Source organism: Diplotaxodon limnothrissa, linkage group LG20 (assembly GCF_057381915.1).
Source record: "Diplotaxodon limnothrissa isolate DT_005_m linkage group LG20, D_limnothrissa_male_GT1.1, whole genome shotgun sequence".
In the NCBI taxonomy this organism is placed as follows: Eukaryota; Metazoa; Chordata; class Actinopteri; order Cichliformes; family Cichlidae; genus Diplotaxodon; species Diplotaxodon limnothrissa.
The window spans coordinates 3172958-3188216 of NC_140615.1; the positions used below are offsets into that span (position 1 = coordinate 3172958).

At 41.5% G+C, this 15259-nt stretch overlaps 3 protein-coding genes across 3 annotated transcripts; 2 read left to right on the forward strand and 1 right to left on the reverse strand.

The window, feature by feature from the left end:
• The first annotated feature begins 228 nt into the window (after positions 1 to 228).
• nfe2 (nuclear factor, erythroid 2) lies at positions 229 to 3244 on the forward strand. The gene is made up of 3 exons (XM_085344936.1): positions 229 to 276; positions 396 to 533; positions 1964 to 3244. Exons 1-3 carry the CDS (start codon positions 229 to 231, stop codon positions 3242 to 3244), a joined length of 1467 nt encoding a protein of 488 aa, XP_085201062.1.
• Positions 3245 to 3445: 201 nt separating this feature from the next.
• hnrnpa1b (heterogeneous nuclear ribonucleoprotein A1b) lies at positions 3446 to 7006 on the reverse strand. Its single transcript, XM_085343925.1, has 11 exons — positions 6920 to 7006; positions 6278 to 6394; positions 6022 to 6168; positions 5733 to 5943; positions 5490 to 5642; positions 5362 to 5415; positions 5160 to 5276; positions 4942 to 5076; positions 4794 to 4861; positions 3598 to 4620; positions 3446 to 3506 (listed from the first exon to the last, which is right to left on the reverse strand). Exons 1-9 carry the CDS (start codon positions 6932 to 6934, stop codon positions 4806 to 4808), a joined length of 1005 nt encoding a protein of 334 aa, XP_085200051.1. The 5' UTR covers positions 6935 to 7006; the 3' UTR covers positions 3446 to 3506; positions 3598 to 4620; positions 4794 to 4805.
• A 638-nt stretch (positions 7007 to 7644) lies between these two features.
• Positions 7645 to 11614, forward strand: cbx5 (chromobox homolog 5 (HP1 alpha homolog, Drosophila)). The gene is made up of 5 exons (XM_085343926.1): positions 7645 to 7749; positions 8281 to 8457; positions 8810 to 9035; positions 9249 to 9349; positions 9937 to 11614. Exons 2-5 carry the CDS (start codon positions 8327 to 8329, stop codon positions 10076 to 10078), a joined length of 600 nt encoding a protein of 199 aa, XP_085200052.1. The 5' UTR covers positions 7645 to 7749; positions 8281 to 8326; the 3' UTR covers positions 10079 to 11614.
• Positions 11615 to 15259: the final 3645 nt, after the last annotated feature.

Consider the following 15259-nt stretch of genomic DNA (forward strand, 5'->3'; position numbering starts at 1 on the left):
CAGTCGTCTGTTTAGCACATATGTGTAATGTGCTAAAGACTCATCAGGAATTTGTGTTTGAAGGAGTGGTGTGACTAAACGGTTCGCCTGTACACACGAGTCAATGGAGTAAATGCGTTGTTTGTAATTTTTTCTGAATTTCCTTCTTTTTCAGTGTAATATTTCTTTCATGACATGCTCTTGTCTTTCTCTGCCAGGTTGAATTTTTGCAACAAAAGCGTCTCCTGAATGTGTTCCACAGCCAACTATGTTCTCCCTCTGAGGAGACCCTGTGAGGTAGGTCTGTCTACAAGGCATGAAAACACAAACCTCAACATGTAAAATAGATAGGTCCATATAAACATAATTTTTTTTAAATCCACAAAACAAATCAGAAATTCTTATTTTTCTAAAAGGTAGCAGCCACATCAGGCAAGTTGTGTGGGGGAGTGCCCATGCCAACTAATTTCCCTGGAGTGAGATCTCATGGAGCTCCTCAAGACACAGAGATGGATGTGGCTTGGCAGGAGCTGATGGCCATCACAGAGCTGCAGGTAACTATAGCACCAAATACACTGGGAGCACTGCAAAAAACAATGCTAAATTTTACTTTACCCATTGCGGATGTAGATTTCATCATCACAACTCTTTATGTTACATTATCATAGAGTTTCGGGTTTAATTTTAATAAATCAGTCACTGAATAAATAAATAAATGAGAACATGATATAACAGAAACTCTCACATTATTTTGCTTTGATTATCTTCTCTTATTAATTGGTTGTTTAAAGTGAAAAGAACCTGATGAGATATCTGAACTCAAGAAAAGACCAAAATAGCTGAACAGTCAGGTTCACTTATTTGTTAAGCTGTAGCTGATACAAGCTCAAGCTGTAACCTTTAACAGTATGGGCTATTAAGTGTCTACAAGCAGATAGCTACAAAGATGTCAGAGGAAGTCAAGCCCACAGCTGTGTTTAGGGATTTACAGTAGCTGTGAAAGGTAGAGCAATAAAAAAGAAAGTGAAAACTTTCCGCTAGAACGCCTCTTCTATTGAGTACAAAATTCCCGTATGACTCTGAAGAGAGTGCAAGCTTAGCTGTTGCAGGAGTGGTGGTGCAGCATTACACTTACAGTGTTTAAAAAAGGGCCTTGGCAGAGTCATCAGGAAGGAAGCATTACCTGCAACCTCATCACAATGTCTCAACTCAGTGTCTATAATGTACAGAGCAACATCTGGAAAAGCCAGAGTTGTTCTTAAAACAAGTGCTGTGGAAAGATGAATTCAAATTGAGCTCGTTGGCCACAGTCGCCAAAGGTATATTTGGAGAAAGTGCTGCTTCAATGAAAAAAATCCTCTGCCAGCTGTTTAGCTCTGAGGAAGGAAAATATATTTTGTTGAGGCTGTGTTGTAGTCAGTGGCATAGCAAGCAATATAAGGATCCCACTGCAACTCCGTGGGTTAAGAAAATAAATAATAACCCTCTCACTACAGGAACAAGTGTGCGTCTTTTCTCATTGTAACACACGGACGTTATTCTCTGTGTCTAGTTGAAAGTAGGACTAATGTGATTCATAGATGACAGAATATCTTTGTTTGAACAAATTTCATGTGACACTTGTTGAAAAACTAATATACATCCAGGTGAGATGGGCAACAATGGTCTATTTGAGTGATGGCAGGATAGGAGGATTGTGAAAGGGGGCATGCTGTGTATTGCTAGTGGCCGCCTGTACTGCACAATAGCCGTTCTGTTTCCAGGTGGAACCTGATCACATCTTTAAGAGCCCTTCATATTCTATGGGTGGTAGGTTGAAGTGGGGGCAAACTTTCTTGTATAGCAAACCAGATAAACTTTAAAAAAACAGACAATGATTGTCTCATGGGGTCTTATTTAAATTTAATTGGTTTTAGTCATTTCACTGTTGTGAGTGTGACATATCTTTGAACCTGTCAGTCATGAGTGGGTGTTTGTCTTACAGGAGTTCGAAGTCCCTACTGAAAACCCCTATGAGACAACACAGTACCAAACCATGGAGCCCATGGCTTCTGTGGGAGAGTATGGGATGGCTCAGCCCCACTCGGAGCCCCCTGCTGCTTGTGAGCTGAGAACCGCTGAGGCTTACAATGGATTTTATTCCGAAGAGGTGCCTACCTGTCATCGTCTAGGCACCTCCACAGAAACAATGTATGGAAACTCTGAACCTCAGCTCAATCAGAGAATACTCCCGATCTCCTCTCACCCACAGCAATCTTTTGTGCCCCTTAGGGAGCAAACAAATATGTCAGGTGTCAATCAAGGGCACAGGAGAACCAATGCGTGTCTCACTCAGGGACTACGTGGGCACATGCAGTGGACTGTACATGGACAAAATGCACACACTCGCTCCGGTGATGACCTGGAGTCCGACTCTGGTCTGTCACTGGGTTCCAGTCCACCTTTGGCCTCTCCAGATAATCCTGTTGGTGGCGCACCAGGTTACCAAAGCGTAGACACAGGAATGGCATATAGTGATGGCGAACCAGACAGCATGACTGAGCACACAAGAAGATCCCACCTCCATTACGCAGCGGATTACCAGAATCATACTCACTCATATTTACACTCAGGTGCACATCCATCTTATTTTTCAGCCCAACCCATTTTATCTCAGCCACAGCCAAGTACTCCAACTCCTCGATCAATGAAACACCAGGGTTCAGCTGCAGCCTTGAGTGACCTATACAATGATTCTGCAATGTCCAGCAGAGGAAGCTCACACCTTAACATGTACATAAAACCCCAAGGAAGCATCTCTACCCCTCCCCTGAGCAGAGATGAGCGGCGGGCCTTAGCTTTGAAGATCCCCTTCCCCATGGATAAGATTATCAATCTACCTGTCGATGACTTCAATGAGCTCCTGACACAGTATACTCTGACAGATGCTCAACTAGCACTGGTCAGGGACATTAGACGAAGGGGGAAGAACAAGGTCGCAGCTCAGAACTGCAGGAAGAGGAAGCTTGAAAGCATAATTCACCTTGAAAGAGAACTGAATCAGCTCCAGGCCCAAAGGGAACACCTGGCACAAGAAAGGCTCGAGTTCCAGCGCAGCTTGGCATTCGTTAAATGTCGTCTTACAGATCTTTACACCCAAGTATTTTCTCATTTGCGAGATGAAGATGGACAACCATACTCGATAGATGAATATTCTTTACAGCAGACACCAGATGGTAAAATTTATCTGGTACCTCACACAATGCAGAAGAGAGAGCCATGCTGAAGAATTGGGTAGTTTCCTTACTCTGGAGAACATTCGACCCGATTGTACAGACTTTGATCGAGTCACACAGGAAGTTGTCATAAGAATGACGTTAAGCTTCACATAAATGTATTAATGGACACTGTTCATGTTCTTTTAATGAATGAAACCAGAGATTTGTTTTTATACAAACACTTTATTAAAAAAAAAGGTTAAAAAAAATAAAATCTGCACAGCAGCCTTCTTAAAATATTTTGAGCACCAGCATGAATTTTCAGCCAACCTGTGGGGAGAAGAGAAAACTACATTAATTCAAATGTATTATTTAAAAAAAAAAAAAAAATAGATGTGTCTAGAAGTAGTAATGTTAGTACCTGGCAAAAACCATTGTCACAGAAATGAGGCCAGGTTTTGGGGTCCATGTCTCGTTACCTTACCTACCTACAAAATAGAAATACTGTAAGTAAAACAATACCCCAAAAATACAAAATATTTGCTCATTTCATAGCATGCAATATGTTTGGGCCTCAATGCACAATTGGAGGCCAAATTAAGTCAAATAGTAGAATGGTCATAAAACTTGATTAAATTATTACTGGGCTACATATCTCACTACCAGCTACATGACAAAATGCAAGATATACCATCAGTAGTTGAGAAGTCTGGTCTTACCTACAAACAGCACTTAAGCCTTTTGGTAGCTGCTGCCTGCTAGACTCAGGCCTCTGTTCTCACTCTCCCCTGCTTCAATGATCCTGGCGATGGTTTTGCTACTTCTCTCCCTCAGCTTGCTTCCATGGCTAGCCTCATAGACTTTGCATGTAAGCTAGCATTCTCCAGGTGATCTTTGCAGAAATCAGGGCAGAGCTTGTACCAAAGTGATGGGCTTTTTCTGATGATGGCATTTGCGCACCATTTCTTTGCCCGCCCTTTAACCAGTATTGCATATGCACTGACCTGAGCCAGCATGTAGGAGACACTGATATTGACTTTCCCCGGCCACCTTGTGATGTATATGGCTGAACCCATTTTCACCTAATAGTAAACCCTCCCTTTCCCAAAACCACTGAAAAGGCTAACGAGACTGTTAAAAAAACTGAAAGGTGTTTATTTCAGCTTGATTTGATGCAGTTACAAATAAAAACCAGACTTGAAGATCTACACAAAACCTCATTGGAATGCTTGCTTTCCATTAACACAATTGACGAAAAAAGAAAAACATAAGACAAAATGTTTAAATGAAGGCCCTCCATGATTTATCTACTGTACATCTCTTCTTGCAGCAGCTGTAACCTGCCACAACTCATAGGCTGAGCAGATTTAGGAGGTAAACCTGCAGTTGCCCTGTCACTTCGCTTGCTCTCCTCTCCTTGCTCTCCTCTCCTAAGTACTCAGTCCTGTTGAACAATACGGAACAACATTGTTAACTGTGCACTGACTTTGTGACCTGACATCCAGAGTGAATTTGTTTAAAGGTTATCTGCACTCAATGATTCCCTGCTCACCACAAGCTGTTGTTTTACATTAAAAAAAAAAGAGAGACTCTTAAGGCATGCTCTCAAGCTCTTACCACTTTGTCATTTTAAAATCGTCCTGGACGTCCACCATAGCCGCTGTTGTTTGAGCCTCCGTATCCACCTGGAAGCAAAAAAAACAAAGTCAAAACAAGAGGTCAGCATACATAAAAGCATCTACTTGTGAAGTCTGGGAACTCATACCAAAGTTCCTGCCGCCGCCGCCGCCACCACCAAAGTTGCCCTTCATGGGGCCAAAGTTAGAGGCCTGGGGGTCGTAGTGGCCCATGTTGTTGTAGTTATTGCCGCCACCGCCGCCTCCACCACCACCACAATTGCCTGTGATTACAGAGTTTGTAGGATTGGTCAACCTCAAGCAAGTTACAATTCTAGTAAAAGGCAGTGTAATGGCATTATCTTACCATAACCATTGCTGTCATAACCGTTTCCTCCATATCCACCACCCTGGTTGTAGCCCTGATTGTAACCACGGTTACCTCCATTATAGCCACCAGGACCACCAGGTCCACCTCCATAGCCTAAAAATATAAGACAGCCTTAAAATACACTGTGGAATTTAAGAAATGCAAAGAAAATAGGAAGACACGACAAAACCATGCTCACCACCATCACCCCCGTTGCAATTGTAAGGACCATCTCCATATCGCCCCCTGCCACCTAAATAAGATAATCATATGGTTTGCTATCGCACAGTATAACAATCACTCCACTATCAACAAAATAAGCCGTACCTTGATTGAAGCCCCGGTCGTAATCATAGGGCCTGCCACCAGTGTTGCGACCTCCTCTCATTCCCATACCCATTCCTGCACTCTGCATTTCCTGCTTTGTGAGGGCCTTCCTCACCTCACAGTTGTGAGAGTTGATAGTGTGGTATTTCTGGACTGTGGAGAGAATTTTTTGTAAACAAGCTAGCCAACAATCAAAAGTCTGACAAAACAGTCTGGGGGAAAAAAGTCAACTTCTGCACTTACTGACAATCCGATCAACTGAATCGTGGTCGTCAAACGTAACAAAGGCAAAGCCCCTCTTCTTCCCAGTGTTGCGGTCAGTCATGATATCAATGACCTCTATTTTGCCAAACTGCTGGAAATAATCCCTCAGGTGTGACTCCTCTGTGTCTTCTTTGATGCCTCCAACAAAGATCTTTTTCACAGTTATGTGGGCTCCTGGTCGGTTTGAGTCCTGGAATCAAAGACATTTGTTATTGTTATGCGCCTTTTGAATGCAAGAACAATTGCACCTCATCCAGTTGTTACACACCTCCCTGGAAACAGCTCGTTTCGGTTCTACCACTCTTCCATCGACCTTATGGGGACGGGCTGACATGGCAGCATCAACTTCCTGCACTGATGAATATGTTACAAAGCCAAAACCCCTGGATCTCTTGCTGTTGGGGTCCCTCATGACCTGAAAGACAAATGCTTTTGGATTAGCCAGTAACCAACGTGCTCTACATTATTGCAAAACCATGACCACTGAAACATCATGACTACATCTTTAATGAAACCCGACTTACCACGCAGTCTGTAAGAGTCCCCCATTGCTCAAAATGAGCACGCAGGCTTTCGTCTGTCGTCTCGAAGCTCAAGCCTCCGATGAACAGCTTGCGGAGCTGCTCTGGCTCACGTGGGACCTATACAATAGACAAAGCAATGCAATAACATCTGATTAGCTTCTCCAATGTCGGCTTTAATGTAATACAACCATAACTTTAATGTGATAGTAGTATTAATTAATGCTGTTCACCGTCTACATACATCCTTCCCTGCTCCCCTTATTTATATTCAGGGCGTGTGGAGGAGGGACACACCGCCGCCATTAACGTTAGCAAAGCCGCTGAAAGACCAGCGAATAGGGCAAATATTTTAAGTACTTATTTGTCAGAGTAAGCCGTGATTTAAATGAGTGTTGCATTTAAGCGTGATTTCCCATCGTAAATGTTGATTCAAAGTCCTAAATTTCCACTGCAGCTCACCCGCAGGAACAAAAGGCCACGAGGCCTGGCTGCTATAAAATGGCGGCGTTTCAATACAGCTACGACCCAAACCGGAGACTGTACTACGAATCAAAAGCATGCCGCAACTTCATATTTCCTACCTTCTCTAACATAAAACAACGCATGCAATAACAGAGCAGTAGTCCCGAGCCCAGTACTCACACTCTCTCTCGACATGTTGCAGATTTAGCCTTGAAGACGTGTTGTGTAACTTGCGAAGAGCCGAGATCTGCGTCAGACGAGCGTAGCCTGCTATTCAACAGTACAATAAATAGCAACGGTACCGCCCCTGTCGCACGGCAATTGGGCAGCTATTCCCGCTGCAGTTTGTCGTCCGCAGTGATTCAATTTTGATTGGGCCATATAGAATCAATCATTACCAACATCCAATCACCTGGTGTACAATGATGACAATGAAAAAATGGATTACGGTTGTTGTATGTGAAAAGGAAAATTTGAAGAAGGTATCGAGTCTGTCGTGTATAACGGCTTTAAGTCAGTAAGCATACAGTGGGCACAGCTCGCTAAGTTATGTTCCTGGAAAACACAAGGAAGATGGTCAGTTTTTTAGATTAAACATCATACGAACCGTAAATGATTCCTTTTTTTGATTTGTGGGCGGAAGCACAGCAGCCTTGTACAGCAATAGCCCTACCTCCCACATTAACATACACACCTTCTTATCAAAGAAAAATATTTTCTATACAGAGTGCACACGTATTAAGATAAAAAAAAAAATCCAAATTGTTACAGAATAAACTTAAAAACACGATAGAAGCACATTCAACCACTTTATATGAAGATCATCAGCTGACTGAGGGGCGGGTCAGTTATTGTGCGCTTTAACGCGCGCTTTTTTGCGCACAGCACCTTTGTGTGTATGTGTGTGTGTGTTGTGCTAGCTGCTAAAGTAGCTGAAAGGTTGGCCTCGCCGCTCCTCCACAAAGACAGGGTTTGACGGGTACAGATCGACGGTTGGGACCTCCAGAAGAGTAAGACACTATTTTTTGCAATTTCATGCCGCTGTAGATATGGGCGCATGGTTTGATAGCATAGTAGTTTAGCTCGATTTAGCGGTTGCTTGCAGGCTACCTGCTGTAGCAAGTTTTCATTTGCTTTGCTGCTAGCGCCATTCAGCTAGTAGCCGTCGTCCTTGCTATTTGTACGTTTTTGTAGTAACAGTGACCGACTTTTCACCGATTTAGCGAGTAGATTGCGATCTGGATATTTAGCTGCACTGTTTAGTTGGTCTTTTTAACGTTGCATGTTGCAATTAAACAAACTATAACGATATTAAGCCTCGTTGAAATATGATAACAATCTTGCTAGCTGTGGCTAATTAGCTAATGTTAAAGTGTTACCGATCTGTAATTTGTAGCTGCTTTGCGATTGGAGTGATGTGGCTGTGTAGCCATTATTCTTTTTAAAAATTGGTGCGTTTTTTTTTTATTAACTAGAGCTAGTGGGAGAGCGATCAAAACTCAAATATCTTTAACGCGAGCTTTTCCGTTCTTTCTAAACAGGGAAGTGTCACCTGCAACCGCGTTGTGTTAAGCACCAAACTTTACCATGGGCAAAAAGTCTCGCGGAGAAGAGTCTTCATCCTCTGATGAGGAAGAATATGTTGTGGAAAAAGTGCTGGACAGGAGGGTGGTGAAAGGAAGGGTTGAGTTCTTCCTAAAGTGGAAGGGATACTCGGAGTAAGTAATTAAATAAATGTACTAACAACGGTCATAGCTCCCATAGTCAAAAATCTTTTGAATCTCTATTAAAATTAAATGTTGTAAACAGTTGGTCACATTTTGGAGTAGGTAGGTTATTGGAGATTGCTATTCTAACACTCGGGTCCAAGATGCACCCAGTGCACAACAGAACAGCTCTCTTAGACACAGATGCTGTCATCTAAAGCACAGTAATGACCATGAAAGGAACATTAGATTATAGTGTTTTAAACATTGCAAGATATCAAATTTTTTAGCATATCTTGCAGTTTCCAATCCAAACTGGTGCATTAAGGCTGCACTGATTTTTCTGTTCTGTGCTCTTTCTCAGCAAGCACAACACATGGGAACCAGAGAAAAATTTGGATTGCCCTGAGCTTATTTCAGAATTCATGAAGACCTACAAGAAAAGCAGTGGCGGGACCTCCACACCCAGCAGTGGGGCCAGCAAATCAAACACGGCCGCCTCTGGACGCTCCAAAGATTCTAGCAGCTCAAAGAAGAGGAGCTCGGATGATGACGAGGAAGGTGGAAGTAAGCCCAAGAAGAAAAAAGAGGTAAGAACTATTTTTGGCTGCAGAAGCAGGATGTCTAGAACTTGAAATGTGCTGCATTTGGCTTCCTTTTTCACTTGACATTAAGTTAGCACAACACATTTATCTAAGGTGTGTGGAAACTGAGACTGTTTACATTTAAAGACAGCTGGTGTAAATTCAAGAGTTTAATACAAAATCCAGATTTCTAAAGTAATTTTGTTCGGGGTCTTTCAGGATGACATTCTAGTCGCACGCGGCTTTGAGAGAGGACTTGAGCCGGAGAAGATCATTGGAGCAACAGACTCGTGTGGAGACCTCATGTTTCTTATGAAGTGGTAGGTTCTGAAAGTCTTGATTTAATTTTGCCTTTAGTTTTTGTGTGAAATCGATCAATAAATGCACCTAGTGTTAGAAATCTTCTTATATGCACAACCATTCAGATGCAGGCAGTTCTTCTGCTGTATGCAGGCTGTACTGACATAATTCTTCTTACACTCTGATATTTCTATTTGTAAATTGCCTTTAGCAGCATTTATAGCTTAGCTGGCCTATGGTATGTAATTGCATATTATCTTGAGGGATAAGGGTAGTACACTGTTGTTCATCCTTGGTCAAGCCCCGTTTAAGGGTTAATGTCAGATAATAGTTGTAGTAGTTTAATAGTAGTTTAATTTATCACAGAAAGCTGTACAGTTCAAATTTCTTTTTCTTTTAATTTCTTGTAAGTTATTTTAAAAATCACTTGCAGCAGATGGAATTTAAATGCACTCCATGTAATTAATGTAATGTGTGAAATCTTATGCTACATTTTAACTAGTTGGACAAAATTTGCATGTTGCAAGTGTTTTGAAAACGGAGATATTATATCTTGGTTGTGCAAAGACACAAACCCAAGCGGTAATTTTAAACTTTCTCTTTCCAGGAAAGACTCTGATGAGGCTGATCTCGTGCTCGCAAAGGAGGCCAATCATAAGTGCCCACAGATTGTCATAGCCTTCTATGAGGAACGTCTCACCTGGCATGAAGACAGTGACAAGAAGGAGAAGGATGCAGTCAGTGCGTGAGTGTATCGCCTCAGGAGGAAACGGGACCTCTTCACTGCAGGGACAACCTTGAGTCGGACATTTTTCACATCCTAAACTCCCAACCTTCAATTTTTACCATGTCCAGCAATGACACACACAAATTTTGGACACTGTGTTATCTCCATCCAAGCCTCATTGGAGCACACGGGCCCAGACTACTAAAAAGGATCCATCATTCAGGAGGAGAAGCTGTAGTTGACATGGGTGATATGCTACTGGGGAGAGTTTATACTATTCTGTCTTTGTATTCTTTACTTTCTTCAAAAAAAAAAAAAAAAATTTAACACATTGTTTTAGTGCTTACAGGATACGATTATGTTAGTGTTGAAAATCAGAGTTGGTAAAGGCTGTGTTAACCCAGAGTGTGTTCCATTGTGGGTTCACAACTTTTAATTTGCTATAAACGGTGTACCTCTTCTTTTTAAGAACCCAGCTGACACCACAAAGATGGAAACATTTTTTATTTTTTAAAGTCAGGAAGCCGCCGCCGCACTTTCCTGACTGCATAATCGCTTCCTTTTAAAAGGAAAAACTTCGATATCATAGGTTTCTCATTTGTCTTGCTGTAAAGCCTGCCAGGATGGATTTACTCAGTTTTTTCATAATGTAATTCATAATGTAGTGGTGGGTTGTTTTTTGTCTTGTGTGTGGGTGGGTTTTTTTTTTTTTTTAAATAACAAAGTTTTATTTTCACGTTCAAATATACCGGTCTATACAAATATACATTACCACATCAACAGCTAACCCAAAGGACAGTAAAACCAATTATGCACATTTTTTTTTTTTCCCTTTTAAATAAGCGTTTTTGTTTTGTTTGTTTGTTTTGGGGTTTTTGTGTGTTCAAGTCTGACAATCTTCTATGTATCCAAGTGAAATGAAGCCAGGGTTGTGCCTGTCATTAGGGTCTGCCACCTTGTGGCCAAAAGATGTAAACCTTGAATGTGTGACCAATCCCTATGACAACCCTGTGGTTTTAATAGTTGTTGTTAGTCATCTTTTGATTTTTATGTTAAATGGTTATTGACATTGCCATAATTTCAAACATTAAAGCAAGCTTTGAACTGAATTGGTCACATCCTGGGTTCTCTTGTGTTGACTCTATTTGTTCTTAGCTTAAGATTTCTTTTATTTTACTTACATTTTTTTTCTCTTTCTTTTCTGGGACCTGAAAAGCACCTCCAAGCTTTTATACACTAGATGGATGTCAGCTTTGCAGTTTGATCTGTTGTGCTCCAGCGTGGACTCTTGGGACCAAATGTTTCGTGTCTACCGAATAAAATCTGTTTTATTTTTGATTTAATTTTTTTTTTTTATCAATGTTTTTAGCTTTAATTGGCATTGTGAATGAAGGCTGTGCACCTCTCCCCTTTTCATATGTACCATACACAAATTATGTCCCTTGATATTAACTTAGATGATCCTTCTGGTGTCGATTCCTTTAATAACAAGTATTCGGTTCCTGAATTATTATTTTTTATTTTCTTTTATTTTTTTGCCAGTGCAGAATTTTTAAAATGTAGACTATTTCTTGTGTGAATGAAATGTTGTGAGTATGTGTACAGTAGCACCCTTTAATAAACATTTTCAGTGTTAAAGTTGCTGTCGGTTTCATTTTAGACTGAATATTCCATTCACAAAGCATTTAAGTCAGAAAATAATACTAGAAATTTCTTGAATATAATTCGTAAGAACTGTTATGGAGGCAAACTGTAACTTAATATCTGGAAGTTTCCTACCTGAGGGAAAATCACCATCTTGGCCGGATAACATATGATGGGTATCATTACATGGGCTTGTTTCTTTTCAAAGTGAAACGACTTTTTATCCGTTAAAGGTTTAAAGCGCAATGGCTGCTCTTCCCCAGCAGATGGTGCTGTTAATCAATAGCAATCCAAAAGTAAAGGTATTTTTATGCAAGTCATTCACAGTTCAAACTCTTAAAGTTGCTCACATGAACAAGTCATAAATGGGTGTTTATGGATTTTTATGCAGCTTTTTGAGGTCCAGGGATTCACAGTGTGTTTACCATTTCTGCTGAAGCCATCCATATCTCCCCAACTCATAGAGCTGATTAAAACATCTGTTAAATTAAATTAAGATACTTTATCTATATCTAAAGTGGCTCACAACACATAAAACAAAAATCCAATACAATTAGTCATTTTTGTTTTGGTGCTCATATTAATGTTCAAGAAAGACAGATGAAGGAATAGCACACAATAAAGGTTAGATAGAAACTTCAGTTATTATGGCTCATTCATGGTTGGTGCCTTAAACCCTTAGGCCACTGAAGCAATCCACTTCAATTTCATGATGCAGCCATAAAAACAAATATGCATCGCTGCAATATGTGGGTTTTTTTTCTTCTACTTGAAACTCAAAGAAAAACACAAGCAGGGAGTTGAAGCTATGCTAAAACCAGACTCTAAGCATGTGAGAACAAATTATAATTCCCTTTATCTGGCAACCATAACAAATTATGAAATAACTAAGTGCATTACAATACGAGTTGTTAATTTTTATTAAAAAAAAAAAAAAGGTATATAATATAAGGTAAGAATAATGTCGCTCCTATACGGACCAGCTGCAAGATTAGTCATAAACCGCAGTGAAGGTGTAGTCTTGTTCTTCTCGCACCACCATCTTTTTCTTTCTTGCTGCCCTTTATAGCAACTCTTTTTTACATGCACACACACACACACACACACACACACACACACACACACACACACACACACACACACACACACACACACTGTGCTGCTTGGCTACGTCTAAAGTGATGGAATTTTCCTTGCAAAAAGGCTTTTACACTCCAAATGGAATGCAAAGGTCACTAGTAAATATCCAGCCCCTGGGACCATTAAGCTGGGCAAAGAGAGGGAGGCTGTTTTATGGAGCCTGGAGCTGTCTGCTCACAAACCCAGGCCAGTATGGGTTTGGTTGGGAAAGACACTGTGCATTAACAAGAGGCTCTGGTGACTATGTGTGGCAAATGCAGTACAAAGTAAAGGCGGCGTAGAGGGTATTTGATCAGAAGGATGTAAGTGTAAAGCTCCATCAAAGCTTGAAATGCTTAAAAAGTGTTGGCTTTTCAGGACACAGATTTTTGACGCTGCAAAGAAGTACAACTTGACATTTGTAATATATAAAATTTATAAAACCCTTAACGCTGTTTTTTGCCATGGGAATCATATTCTGGTGTAAATGTATTTATTTATTCGCAGCAGCCTCTCTGCACTTCAAACATACTTCCCCCCGCTAGTAACTTCTAGTGCAAATGAGTTCCACAGGGTACTGTCCACAGCAGAGGTGGGCCGTCTTGCTGCACACTGCACAAAATGAGCGTCGGGGGAGCTACTGTGCAGCTGTGGTGAGGAAAGGGACTGCAGCAGTGGGGCCTCATCAGAGTTACAGCTTGCTCAGGGATGCCACAAACAAATAAACATGCGCTCGTGGAGATAACGTGAGCACAAAAAGAGGAAAGATTCACCTTCCTCTGTCAGTCTCAGCAAAACTACGAAAAATTGTGGGAAAAAAGACAAAGCGTCGTGAGTCACAAGTATCACACAGGCCGGTGTAATTTGATGTGGCCTTTACTTGTGCTGTGATCATGTAGACACAGCTGCGCCTCCTTGATCCAATCAGATAAAAATGTCTGCGGCGACGACTGCATCGGCGTTGTCTCGAAGCGCACTGATCTGTGTGAAGGTGATTGCGGCGTGATGCTCTAATTTGGGTGCCCATCACACTTAATGCGCAGTAAAGCACCACAGACAAAGCTTCTTCCTTCTAAATGCCCCCCCACCCATGTGCTGCTCCACAGCTCTCACCACCAACCTACTGCTGGCTGTGTTTCCCCTTCACCGCCACCACCACCCCTTCACATCCCCTCCCCAACACTCCTCCCTTCATCTCCTCTCCCCACCAGGGGGAAAGAGTTATAGCTGCCATAAAAGGCAGGTAATGCATTGTTAACTAATTCTGTCTGCTCAGAGCTGATATATCCTCTGCTCTAAATCTCTGTTCCTCCAATAAAATGCAAATGCTAATGCTTGCCCTCCATGAGCTGATATCATTTTTAACAGGCCAGAGGTAAATGCTGGAGAAGGGTGGGGTAAGCCAGAGGTAGTCGGTGACATGGCAGGGCTTTGAGCTTTCAGGGTACACGGCTTGTTATAAAGGAGACCTGCTCCGCATACCTCCGACCAGCAAGTATGCTGCACATGTGGCCACAGGTACCACTGTAAGACCGCAGCGGTGTGGTGCAGTGCATCGAGAGGCCGCGTGCACGCGTCTAAGCAGCAGCAGCAGCTAAGCTTCTAATAGTTTAAAGCTAGTGTTGCATCTTTGTTATTTAGAAGCTTATCAGTCAGTACTCACTCACCGTCAAATAGAAAGAGGAGCCAATTTGCCTGTGGATGTAATGCATCATATTTCCATGTTAATAGTAGTGTCATACTTCGTGTAACCTTGGGCTTCTAAATATTGATCCACTTCTAGATTTTCAATTATCCTGTGCCGTTTTTCTGCCATCTGGTAAGGACCAGTGATTTGTGTTCCTTCATATCTGGAGGCTTGTCCTGTAATCAGACCATAAATTAATTTGCAGAGAAGAGAGAGAGAAAGAGAGAGCACAAAAGATTGAAGGCATTAAGTGAGGCCTGGGTTGTTGGAGACAGAAAATCATAGGAAACCACAGCACAGTGTTTTATCCACTATAGAATAAGATTTTTTTTTTTTTTTTTGGGGGGGGGGGGTTCAGGCATGTGTCACTTTTTTTTCTCAGCTTTTTAAAAACCATGCTGCTGCTAATGATTGCTTGTAAGTCACTCCTTCAGTAAACTGCTAGAGATCATCCACTGACATAATTATGCCTAATTGCTCGCAGTGCAATAGCAAAATAATAAGGAAAAATTGAGAGCATTACTGTCAAAATGGATGTGAAACTTTGAAGTGAAATCTGCTGTGAACCCATCAGTGGATTGAAAATGACCCCCTCTGAAGGCAGGCAACAGTTACGTGCTTCGAACTGAGTTCTTATTTACAGCACAGCTTAAGTGGAGCTCCTAAAAAAAAAGAAAAAACTGTGCATTTTTACTGATTTTAAATTGGTAGTATAGGCTCTCCTGCAAGATTATCTCATTGTCCCCTGCTGCT